General features: G+C 36.2%; 1 protein-coding gene across 2 annotated transcripts in view; it reads left to right on the top strand.

Annotated features, from left to right (window-relative positions):
- LOC106869125 (uncharacterized) overlaps positions 1–12508 on the top strand; it is a 173058-nt gene that overhangs the window by 117088 nt on the left and 43462 nt on the right. For both annotated transcript variants that reach the window (XM_052966608.2, XM_052966610.2), the window contains exon 3: positions 11363–11827. In XM_052966608.2, coding sequence (XP_052822568.2) covers positions 11363–11827 — 465 coding nt within the window. The remainder of the gene's footprint in view (positions 1–11362; positions 11828–12508) is intronic.

Here is a 12508-nt window from a genome sequence, read left to right as displayed (position 1 = left end):
CTACAGTTAGTCCATGTTATATAGTGGTAGGAAACAAAAGGAGTATCCAGTTGATTGAGCGGGTGGGTAGGTGGGTGTTTAGATGGTGAGGCACACAAAAGATGGCTTGTTTTACCTACTGCTGTGTATGCTACTTGATGAAAGATTCATAACATGTGTTGCAAGACAAGAGATCCTTCTTACTCATGCTGGAATCGAAAAGTAGATGTAAAATAGTGATAAATACAACTGAAACTATAAATGATTATTATTACTAATATGATAATTTTAAGTGGTTTTTGTCACTGTTGTTGCTGTTGTTGTTTAGTCTTTAACCAACTCTAATTGAGCAGAGCAATGATCAAAGACATTTCAGCCTTGATCATCATGTCTTTTCAGGAAAATAGATTACATTATCTAGTATGTCCTTTGTATATTATTGTCATGGCACCTGTGCCCAGCAACGCCTTCCTGGCGCTTGTGCCGGATGGCATGTGTAAAGACATTCGAGCGAGATCATTGCCGGTGCCGCCGAACTGGCTCCTGTGCAGGTGGCATGTAAAATACACCATTTTGAGCATGGCCGTTGCCAGTACCACCTGTTTGGCCTTCGTGCCGGTGGCACGTAAAAGCACCCACTACACTCTTGGAGTGGTTGGCGTTAGGAAGGGCATCCAGCTGTAGAAACTCTGCCAAATCAGATTGGAGCCTGGTGTAGCCATCTGATTTCACAAGTCCTCAGTCAAATCGTCCAACCCATGCTAGCATGGAGAGCGGACGTTAAACGACGACGACGATGATGATGATGATGATATTTTATCTTGGTGGTGTGTGATTCAAAGGAGATTTGGTTGTGCTGTATCTTATAGGTTGAGCAACTACATAGAAGACTGGGTTTCTTTTTCCAGTAATTTTGAACCTTGGTAGTCTTCAGTTAATGATGTGCATAGGATCTTTCCCTATATACAGCTGGTCCTTGATTTATGGTAACAAGTAATTGGAATATAATTTCTCATTCGCATAGAAACTCCATTAAGTCATTAGTAAACTGGCATAGCTATGGAAGATATATTCTTAGAAGGAACTGTTCTTTCACTTTTTTTATTTGAATTAAAATTACAGTTTTGCACTGTGTGCATGCATGCCCTCCCCCCGCATACATGTAACAGTTAGCCTGTGTGCGTATATGTACATACACACATTTACACATGTATACACATAAATTTTATAATTGTCATTTATGGAGTAGTAAGCATTCGATCAACCTGCTAAGTGCTTGTTATAGAATAGAAAAATTAACTAAGTGACCTTTCCATGTTGTATAAGAATAGATGATGATGATGATGATGATATTGTTGTTGTCGTCGTCGTCGTTGTCGTCGGCGGCGGTCTCTCTCTCTCTCTCTCTCTCTCTCTCTCTCTCTCTTTCTCTCTCTCTCTCTTTCTCTCTCTCTCTCTCTCTCTCTCTCTCTCTCTCATTGGGTGAGGGAATCGTTCTGGAGATGGAAATTGATTCTCACTATATCATTGCTATTTAATTTTCATTTCTAAATACTACTTTAAAAACCCTTTATGTTTGTACTCTTTAACAGAAATAACTGTTGTGATAGATGTTGATAACAAGCTGATTGCCATCTCCTTATCTACCCGTCCCACTTTATCTGTCTCTACCTCAACACACAATCTCCTTGATAAGATCAAGGTGGTTTGAGATTTCTATACTATTTATCATTAACCTCCTTTTATAGTTTTTTTTTAAAAATACTGGTGAAGAGATTGATCTCTTTACCTGTGTTTTATTATTCATGTGCTCTATTTGTATACATAAAGCATATTTCTTAACTGAGTTTGAACACACAATCTTTATATTATCTAAGTCAGTTTCAATCCACTCAACTACCATGTTACAGCATTAGGAGAAAAGGCTATTGTGAAACTTGTTGCAACCTAACAATCACTTGTGTGTGTGTTTGTATGTGTGTTTGTGTGTTATATCTAACCAGAACAACTGCATTAATAAAGGTCAGTGAAATATTCTCACAGACTCGACTAACACACTGATTCTTCATACATTCTTGATCTTTTTCTCACTTCCAAATCTTACCATGTCCATCTCTCCCCCATTAGATCATCTGACCATCATCTAATTAACACAAAACAATTCTTACTACACAATAGCCCCTTCCTCAAAATCTGCTGGTACTTTAAGTCACTGCTTCATAAAGTTCTAGTCTGGCTCTTCTTTACTGAAATGTGCTTCACTTCAAACACTTCCACGACAACAAAAGTGGTGACTGAGATCACTTTATCACCCATCATCTTTAAACCTTTAGCATTTAAACTGGCCACATCCAGCCCAAATATTCCACCTGTTTTATGTTCAAACTGGCCAGATCCAGCCTGTCATTCTAAAAAATAAACTATCACATCTTTGGAATTTCAAAGCTACAGGATAATGTTATCATTAATTCAAAACATTGAGGATAAGTAATTGTTACATTTGACAGAGTTATCTGAATGCTAAAGGGTTGAAGAGGTTTGTTCTGCAGAGATTAGGGGGTCCATGTAAGACTGGTGTAGTCCATGATGTATCTAACGTATTGTTAGTAAATGACTGTTACTTCTTTCTTTTGGTCATATATATTGCCTGAAGTTGTGTGTTATTTTGCTTTCTTTACTGTCTTCTCTGTGTAATGTGATTGTTATGAACAAGTTATATGTTAACTCTGCTATTTTGGTCCTCTATGTGTGGTGTATTTATATTGTCAAATGCAATGGTCAATTGTATTTGATGTTCTTTGGTGTTGCTAGTAAGAACAGAGATAGTTTTTGTAGTTACTTTTTAAACTCTATTACTGTGGGACCAGATTTCCAAGTGATTTATGTACAGTTGGTGTAGTTGTGCTGGAGTATCTAGAAAATGGCAGCAGGCTGTGCTTTTTTTCTTTTTTTAATCTATGTATGAGGCCATCTGTATATTTTCTGGAAGTATGAGAAGGTTGTGTAGATATAGGTTGTGAGAGGACAGAGTCCTGGAGTATTTTATTTGAGAAATTGCAGGTTCTGGAAGTATTGTTCTTGTGTTCCCCATAGAGTTGGTTACCTGAAAATTGGTTTGTTCGCCAGCATGTCATGTTTTTTAAAAATCTTTTTCAAACCAAGCCATCCGAGACTGCCCTTGTTTCTGTGATACAAACTGTTTGTTTTAAAGTGAACATTAAAACCTTCCTTCAAAATTTCATTTTAATTTATGAACCAGACACCAGACGAATAATAACAGGAGTTGTATTTTCTTTTTTTAAATTTTGCATTATTTTTCAAAATTAATTGAAACTAATATAATAACTAAAGGGTTAAAGTGGTGTTCAGCATTTCTTTTGTACGAGGAGATAGTTATAGAAGACTTTGTTGATCTCAAAGGTGTATTTACTGTGGTATAGGTGAGAGATTTTTGAGTTGTTGAAGCTGTCTATTTTCTCTTTGTTTGCTAGTATCCTGGTCTTTCAGTTTAATATTCTTGTCTTATTGTACATGTGGTTTGTGTATGAACTATAGCACACCTGTGACTTAGAGTGGGGAGATGTGCCAGCAATGTCAAGGATTAACCTTTTTAGTAGCTCTGAGAGTTCATAAGAAGATGATGTGTATGATGTTGTTTATCTTGCTTCTAGATTTTTGTTGGGCATTAGTCGGGCAGAGTAGTTCTGGATGTTGTTGGGTGATTTCTCTAGTTCCTATGTGTTTTTAGCTGTTTGCTTGTGTTTTGTCTAGTTTCAAGGCTTCAGAGTTGTCTGTTGTTTTAGAAAGGAGTCTAAATCATTGTATAGCTTAGAAGGTAAGTTCATTTTGTGATATTTCCTCTTTGTAGAAATTTTGGTAGTTGACTTTCAAGAAATGTTTGATAAGGGTATGTATTTAGTTTTGCAGTTTTTCAGCGTGGTATATTATTTGAATGTGTTATTGTGACATGTAGTGTAATGTAATTATTATTGTTCATTATACTGGTAATTTACTGTGTGTCGTATTTTACTGTTAATTTTGTGAATGAAGCGAGATACAAATGTATACCAGTTAACTGTTCTTCTGTAGATTATTTATTTCTTATATTTCAGTTGCATGTTGTTTTGGTGTTTTAGGTTTGAAGTTCTCCTTAGTGTTTATAAAATTGGCTATATCTTGTGTATTTAGGAATTTTTTTTATGTTGCATCATTGGATATGTTCTTTTGATGCATATATAAAATTATTTGGTTGAATGTATGAACTTCAGTGATTGTGGTGGTGTTAAATTCTGAAAAATTTGATTCCATTTCTTGGAAATTGTTCCATTAAGTTTTTCTTAAGAGTTTGTAAAACTGTTTTTGTGGCACACTTGCCCATTGATGTGCAAGTATGTTGTTTGTGGTGATAATTGGTTGTTGATTCGAGGAAAAATGGAGAATTGTTTGCCATGTGGTTGTGATAGCCAGATATGTAGAAGGTAACGTACGGATAAGAATTGGTCAACTTGGTTTGGTAAGGTATGTGTTGGCATTTGATTATTTAATATACCAGGAGAGTAGAGTTGTGATGCTATTTATATGTCTTTTTGTTATCTGTAGCATTCAAAATCTAGGCATCAAATGCATTAAAGTTTTCCTTAATGATGGTGTTTGAGAGAATGATAAAGGTTTCTGGTGTGTACCTAGTGGTTTGGTTGGTGTGACAGGTTGTGTTGTATATATATTCCTGTTTATTATATTAACAGGTTTCATGTTACTTCTATTTTTGAAAACCTGCATTTGTAGTGTAATGCTGCTTCCTATTAGTTTATTTGCAAATGCTGTATATATTGAATGCAAGTTTTTATGTATGTTATGGACCATCCCCTTTTGTGGAAGGGTCTGCCTAGTCTGATTTGAGTATAATCGAGAACGGTGAATGTTCTCTGTCCTGGTAGTAAGAATGTTTTTTGACTTATTGCTTCATGAATGATGATAAAATCTTAATTCCATAAAATTATTTTTAAAGCTGTTAATGTTGTATTGCAGAATATTTTCTTTTTGTCTGTCATATTTACAAAGTCTATATGTTTTCTGTGTGGACTTATGATGTTGGAAATGGAGAGAACAATGCTATTTCCCATGTTTACACTTGTCATTGCTGTCAGCATTATCATTTTTTAATTTTTTCATTTTCTGCAAAGTTAGGTATTTTTCTGGATTATTTATAATGGTTGTTGCTTGGTGGTGTTTCATTATTTTGAAGACTTTATATGACACCATAGTAAATGTTTTCAACCATGCTTTATACAGTTTCAATGTTAAATACCATTCTCACTCTCTGACGGTATTTGTACAAGTGAGAAATACTTTCATATGTTAAGTACACATTATTTGACTTGCATTTTAGTCAAGACTATCCTTTCCTGTCGTATTACAAAATTCTGGATATTTAACTATTTTTGAAGATGGTAGAGTTTGATTTGAAAAATACTTAGCTACAGTTTTTTGCAAAACAAGCAGCCACGTTGAAGATTTGTAGCTCTTTTTCTTACAAATGTTTACCTCCAGAAATTCATGCTGAACATCCATTGCATCAATCTCACCCTCTTAGGAAGCACTACAAGGACCATAACTTCTGTATGATTTAGTATGGCTGCCAGCACTCAATTGTGATCAGCTTCCAGCACTATTGAATTTCTGAAACTCTATAATCTACCACATATTGAGTTCTTTGAATGAGGGAAGTAGAGGGTGGAGGTGGAAATATTCTCAAGGCAACAGCAGTGGTATTTTTGATATGACTTATTAAAAGCAAGTTAAATACTAGCAGGAAAATATGTTGTCGTTATCATTCATCATCATGTTTTTCATGCTGGCATGAGTGGAGCATCATGGGTTATTATTTTCAGCCCCCCCCCCCCCCAATCTAGCTTAGTTGTAAAATACTTTGTTGTTTTGAAGATATATCAAATGGAAGAAGTATTAAGATGTTAGATTTAGACTCTGGTTCCAGTAATGAAATCAAAGTCAGGCTGAGTCAGCAGTGGAATGTTAATTTCCTTTAATAGTTCTCTGTATTGAAGATGTGTCTTAAAACAAATCATACTAAATCATCAAAAACAAAGATGAAAATCCTATGACTAAATTCTTGAAAAAAAAAAGAAGTGAAGATGAAGATTGTTTTGATGTGTTTTAAAGGCTAGTGGCAAAGAAAGAAAGGAAGGAAAAAAAAAAAAAACCTCATTATTGTAATTATTTTGTCTTGAACTAGTTTTGTTAGCATTTTCATTCATGAGTATCAAGTTTAAAGCGTTCCTAAGGAGCTGGCATGGAAATACAAAGAAAATAATGGAGGCTTTGTGAATGGTAGACCCAAACCTCAACTGAAACAAAAATACAAAAGTTTGAAAGGCTTATTTAAGAGAACTAAAACTGACATATCAAATGGGTTGAATGTTCCCTTTTTATTTCCTTTTGTTCTTCAAACTTTTATATATTTTGTTAGAGCTGAAAAAAGAAAAAACCTCCAAACCTACTCTTTCTTTAGAGTAATATCATTTTAACTTAGATTTTATGGCTGAATATATCACCAGCCCATTTAAAATACTGATATATAAAAATATTTTAAAGTGAAAACCCAGTAACAAGTTGTTAGAGACCCACTGTTTTGTGATATTAAATCACTTACATTACATGTAGTGCCTAGATTGGGTTTCTCAGTGCTAACCTATCATGTGTAGACATGTCTGTTTAAAAAAAAAAAAGCAAAGAAAATCTCTGTACACTTAACCCTTTAACCTCACTTAACCCTTTAGCATTCAGACTACTCTGTCAAATGTAATACTTGTTATTTACTTTGTTTTGAATTAATCATGCATTAGCTCATATCTTCAGGATCTCAATGATGTGACTGTTTATTTTTTAAAAGGACATTGTAGGGTAGACATGAAAGGTTGGATCTGGCCAGTTTGAACATGAAACTGGTAGGACATTTGAGCCAGATATGGCCAGTTTAAATGCTAAAGGATTAAAGTGTGTGCATATGGGGCTTGACTAAAATGCACAGCATGTTACTTTTAAGATCAATATTTGTCATAAACTATTTGACTTATATTTAGGACAAAAAGTGTACACAGGTGGGGGGTTTTGGTATGAGTAACTAAAGTCCATTAATGTGAAATGCTGAAAATGAGACTTCATCAGGAATAACCATTAATTGCGATAGTTTAGCCCTAGGTCAGTGTTGACCAAGTAGATTTATCAAATATGTTCTATCTGCAATCATCACATCTTTTTTGTCAGACTTTACATTCATAGCCACATTATGCAGGTTGCTATCATTAATAGGTAGAGTTACCACATACAGGATTCCTTGTTGCTTTGCTAATTGTTACTGAGAATGATACCAAATGCTCTGTGTGTGTACATTATATAAAAGTGGTTATTGAGAAAGGGAAGGATAAAATATGAAGTTGATGAGGTTATGTAGGGGTGGCCAGGGCTATCCCATGTTATATGAGGAATATGGGTGCAAGTAAAGGATAAGAGGACATAAAAGGGAATATGGAATTAATATTGGAATTCCTTCCTCCTGTGTCAGCCCCAAACCCTCAGACTGGCAACTATCCATGTCAACACAATGAAATGCAGGCCCACTGAGATTGTAGAGATGCTTCAGTGGAAGTGTGCTGTGTGCAAAAGATAAGATAGAAGGGATCCTCAGCCAAACTCTTCATAGGAGCAAGAAACAGCAATTTAGATTCTTCACTAGGAGTGGTTGGGGTAGGCATACTATTAGCTGAGAAATGGATAAAGAGTATATATGTGTGGTTACATGGTTGAGATATTTGCTTTTCTACCATGTAGTTTCAAGTTCAATTTCAACCATATGGCACTTAGGACCAGTGTCTTCTGCTAAATCCTTGTGGGTGATTTGGTGGACAGAATCCAAAAGAAGACAATCATCATCTTCATTTAACATTGTCTTCCATGCTGGCATGAATTAGATGACTTGACTGGGGCTAGTAAGCCTGAGAGCTACACCAGACTCCAGTCGTCTACTTCGGCTTGGTTTCTATGGTTGCATGCCCTTCCTAACGTCAGCCACCTGACAAAGTGTGCTGGATGCCTCTTTGTGCCACCAGTACAAGTGCCTTTTATGTGTCACCAACATGGGTGCTTTTACATGTCACTGGCATGGGTGCCTTTTACGTGTCACTGACATTGGTCATGACCACAATTTCACTTACCTTGACATTTCTTAATTACAGCAAATTGCTAGATATCTTGGTCACCTGTCATCACCTACGTGAAATTCAACAATTGAAGATAATATTTCACCACCTCATCACATCTTCCTGGGTCTATCCTTTCCACAGGTTCTCTCCACAATTAGAGATCAGCATTTCTTTATGCAAATGTCCTCATCCATATGCATTATTCGACCAAACCAGTGCAGTCTTCTCTCTTGCACACTACATCTGATGCCTCTTATACCCAATTTTTCCCTGTCATACATTCACACTGGCATTTTACATCCAGTGAAGCATGCTGGTTTCATTTCTTTCAAGCTTTTGCATGTCCTCTACAGTCACAGCCCATGTTTTACTGCCATGTAGCATGACACTTCGTACACAAGCATCATACAATTTGCCTTTCACTATGAAGGGGAGGCCCTTTGTTACGACCAAAGATAGAAGCTCACCGAACTTTGCCCAGCTCACTCTTATTCTAGCAGCTACGTTTTCAGAGTATCATTAGTTACAATACTCTTCATATTGTTTTAACCTTGAAATGATGTAATCTCACTAGCATATATATGTATATTTGTACTTATATACACACATGTATATGTAGGTGTGGCTGTGTGGTTAGATGTTTGCTTCCCAATCACATGGATCTGAGTTCAGTCTCACTGTGTGGCACCTTGGGCAAGTGTCTTCAACTATAGCCTCATGCTGACCAAAGAATTGTGAGTGGCTTTGGTAGATGAAAACTAAAAGAAGACTGTTTTGTGTGTGTGTGTGTGTGTGTGTGTGTGTGTCTTCTTGCCTTGACATCATGTGATAGTTGGAAAATGATTGTCAGTCATGTCTGGCCATGTGGAAATATTACCTTGTTTGGAAATATATGATTGTTGACAACATGAAGGGTATCTGGCCATAGAAAATCTGTCTCAATAAACTCTATCCCACCCATGCAAGCAAGGAAAAGTGGACATTAAAATGATGATGATGATGATGATGTGTGTGTGTATGTGCGCGCGCACGCTCATATTTAAATAAATATACTAATACATATAAATGTAAGCTGACTTTTTAATGAGTTTCAAATGCTGCATAAGTAGATGGTGCAGATTACCTGTTGCATAATAAATTTGATTTTTTCCCTCTACCCCGCCCTTACTCTATTATTCTCTCTTAAGCTTTTGCAACAACCATTTTCACTACAAACTGGGTCAGCTAACAGCTGTCAGCTGCCACTTCTTGTGATCCTTTAAGAAAATTGAAAGATTTCATTTTTTCCCTTATTCTTATTGTTAACTACTCCTGCTGTCTATTACCTGTGTCAGTCTGACTTTTATGTGTGGTTTATATTGGATACACAATATGGAATTCCTACCTACTCCTTGGTGAAGTTCTGTAGTTTTCTCTGCTGACAAAAAATTTTGTTTGCTAGGTTTTAAGTCTCTTGAATTCAGCTCTGCTTCCTTGTTAGGACCTTTTCTTCTAATTCTGTTGATTCACCAGGGATAGCTATTTAAAATCCTAGCTCTGGTGTACATTTACTTCTGTAAAGTTTTCATTAAACTTATTAGTAATTCTCACTAGGATATTAAATGATGGTGATGATGATGATGTCCGCTTCTCCTTTTCTCTCACCACCTGACTATTCATCCCTTCCCTTCCTCTGTCTGCTTGCCTCTCTCTCTATGTGTGTGTGTGTGTGTGTGTGTGTGTGTATTGCTATATGGAACCTTGGACAATATTGCCTTCTACAATATTGTCTCAGGCCTTCAAAAGCCTTGTGAGTGGATTTGGTAGATAGAAACTGAAAGAAGCCTTTGTATGTATATGTACACACACACACACACTGTCTTTTTATCTACTTGTGTGTGTACCTGTGCATGTGTGTTAGCATCACATGATCATTGTAAACAAGTGTCTATCTTGCGAGTGGTGTTATTCATTTCTAATTTTTCATGAAAGCATGTCCAGCTATAGGAATATAGTATCTTGCTTGGAAATAAGTGAGAGCTAACAGTCAGGAAAGGTAGCCAGCTGTAGAAAATCTGCCTTAACAAATTCTCTCTGACCTGTGCAAGAATGAAAACGTGGGCCTAAAACAATGGTGGTGCTGCTGCTGTCACCACCGCCACTGCCTTCTTTTGACATTATATGATAGTTTTAAAGAGTGCCATTGTCATGCAAGCAGTCTCATTTGTTTTCAGTCTTCCATGAAAATATATCTGGCCATGGGGAAATATTACTTTCTTGGAGAAAAAGGTGAGGGTTTGCATGACAGGTAGGGCATCTGGTCATAGAAAATCTTGCTCAACAAATTCCATTTAGCCTATGTGAGCATGGAAAAGTGGATGCAAAAACAGTGATTAGGAGAGAAAAAGAGGTAGAGTGAGTATGCTAACCAATATTGGAAGATAATTAAAAATAACAATAACTACCTCTACTGTTCCTCTTCTCTTTATGAATATTGGAGAGCTAAAAAATAAAAGACTCCCTGTGTGATTTGGTGAGGATAAGATGTTAATAAAGCAAGCCAACTTCTTTGAACAAAGAACGCAGTCCTTGCAACAAGTAGATTTAGTTAGTCGATCATTTGCTTTTTCATAAATTAATTAAGAGACAATTGTCATGACATTTGATAATATTGATGTTCAGTTTGAAGAAAGCTAGGCCATGGAAGGATTTCCTGAGATTTGTTATTCTGGTTAGGAAGAAACACTGGAAAAGGTGTTTTGTGCAGAGTCTAGAGCAGGGAGGATGTAAAGTGTCTAACAACAGACAATGCAGAAAAGAGAAACAGCACATTTTTGAGCTAGAGTTTAAAATGTGTTGGTAATTGAATCTTGCCAATTAATCAAATTGCCCTTTAGAATGCTATCTAGGATGTGTCTATGTGCAACAACTGCACCACCCCCAACAATATGTGCAGTTCTCCTGAGTGGGTCTTAATAGAGATAATATAGAAAGTCAGCAAGATTGAAATAGTCTGTGATCCTAAAGAGAACTTTCTGGCTCTAAAATTCTAAAAGATTAAATTCTCAAATCTATTTTTTCAATGTATTCTTTTCAAGTATCGTTATTTACAAAATTTAAATAATTAATGAAAAAGAAATTAATTGCACTAATGATTTGTGTATTTTCTTTTCTTTGTTATGTAGGAGAAAAATCCATTTTTAGAACACTTGCAACAGTTTGACCAAGTCCTGTCATGTGATGACGTGAAAGAAGCTTTACAACAAACACGAGTGCCATCTTTAGGCCTGGATGGTAGTGGCGCTATGTCTGCTGTTGTCTATGCTATAGATGACGGCCGTAGCAATGTGGACACCAACTTGATTTTGTTCTCCCAGCACCAAAGTAACATTGGCATTGCTGATGGTGATCTTGGTTATGGAGAGGAGGCAGGGAACAAACCAAACATTGACAGCCCTGCAGCAGCTGTGGGGAGTGTTAGCAACAACAGCAACAGCAACAATAACAATGATGACAGCCACAGTGCTACCAACAAGGTGGAACTATTTGCAGATGACCAGAGCATGAACCTTCAACACCTTGATGCACTCTCTGGCCATACTTCACCAGAAATTAACCAAATCTATGATCCTTGTATCAGTAGTAGCAGGGTAAGCCACTTAGCATTACTGTCATAATTTAGTGCTGTTCTTTTCATTGATGTCACAGAAGTGCATATTGTGTTTTAACTCCTTTAAGTTTCATTGTTTAGTTATTGTTGCATTTTTTTTGTTTGTTTTCTATTCCTATTTTTTAGAAAATTAATCAATCAATTTGATCATCACCTTCATCACCATTTCTCTATGTTAGTATAGATGAGATTAATTTGTAAGCTTAAGCATTGAATCAAGTATGTTATACAGTTTGAGATTGGCATTCACGTTTGCTAAATTTCCTATCATTGAAATACAAAGAAAACTGAGGTCCAATACAAAGAAAACTGAGTTGAACAGTATGTTGTACACTGCCAAGAAATACAGTGCAATGGCTACTGTGTGATTTGAACTCCAGATGTAAATTTTACTGTCACTTATATTTTTTCTTTGCCTTTCAACATCTTTTCAAATATTTTACTTCCACCTTTCCATTACTGATTCACCAAATGTGAGGAATTGTATAGGTACAGGCATGGCTGTGTGGTTGAGGCATATAGATCTGCATTCAGTTCCACCATGAGGTACTTCAGGCATCTACTATAATCCAGGGCTGACCAAAACCTTGTGAATGGATTTGATAGATGGAAATTGAAAAGACCTACTGTGTGTGTGTGTGTGTGCATATATACATTGTGT

The sequence above is a fragment of the Octopus bimaculoides genome, chromosome 3 (genome assembly GCF_046866305.1).
Source record: "Octopus bimaculoides isolate indiv1 chromosome 3, ASM4686630v1, whole genome shotgun sequence".
NCBI lineage: Eukaryota > Metazoa > Mollusca > Cephalopoda > Octopoda > Octopodidae > Octopus > Octopus bimaculoides.
This window is presented reverse-complemented; position numbering and strand designations above follow the sequence as displayed.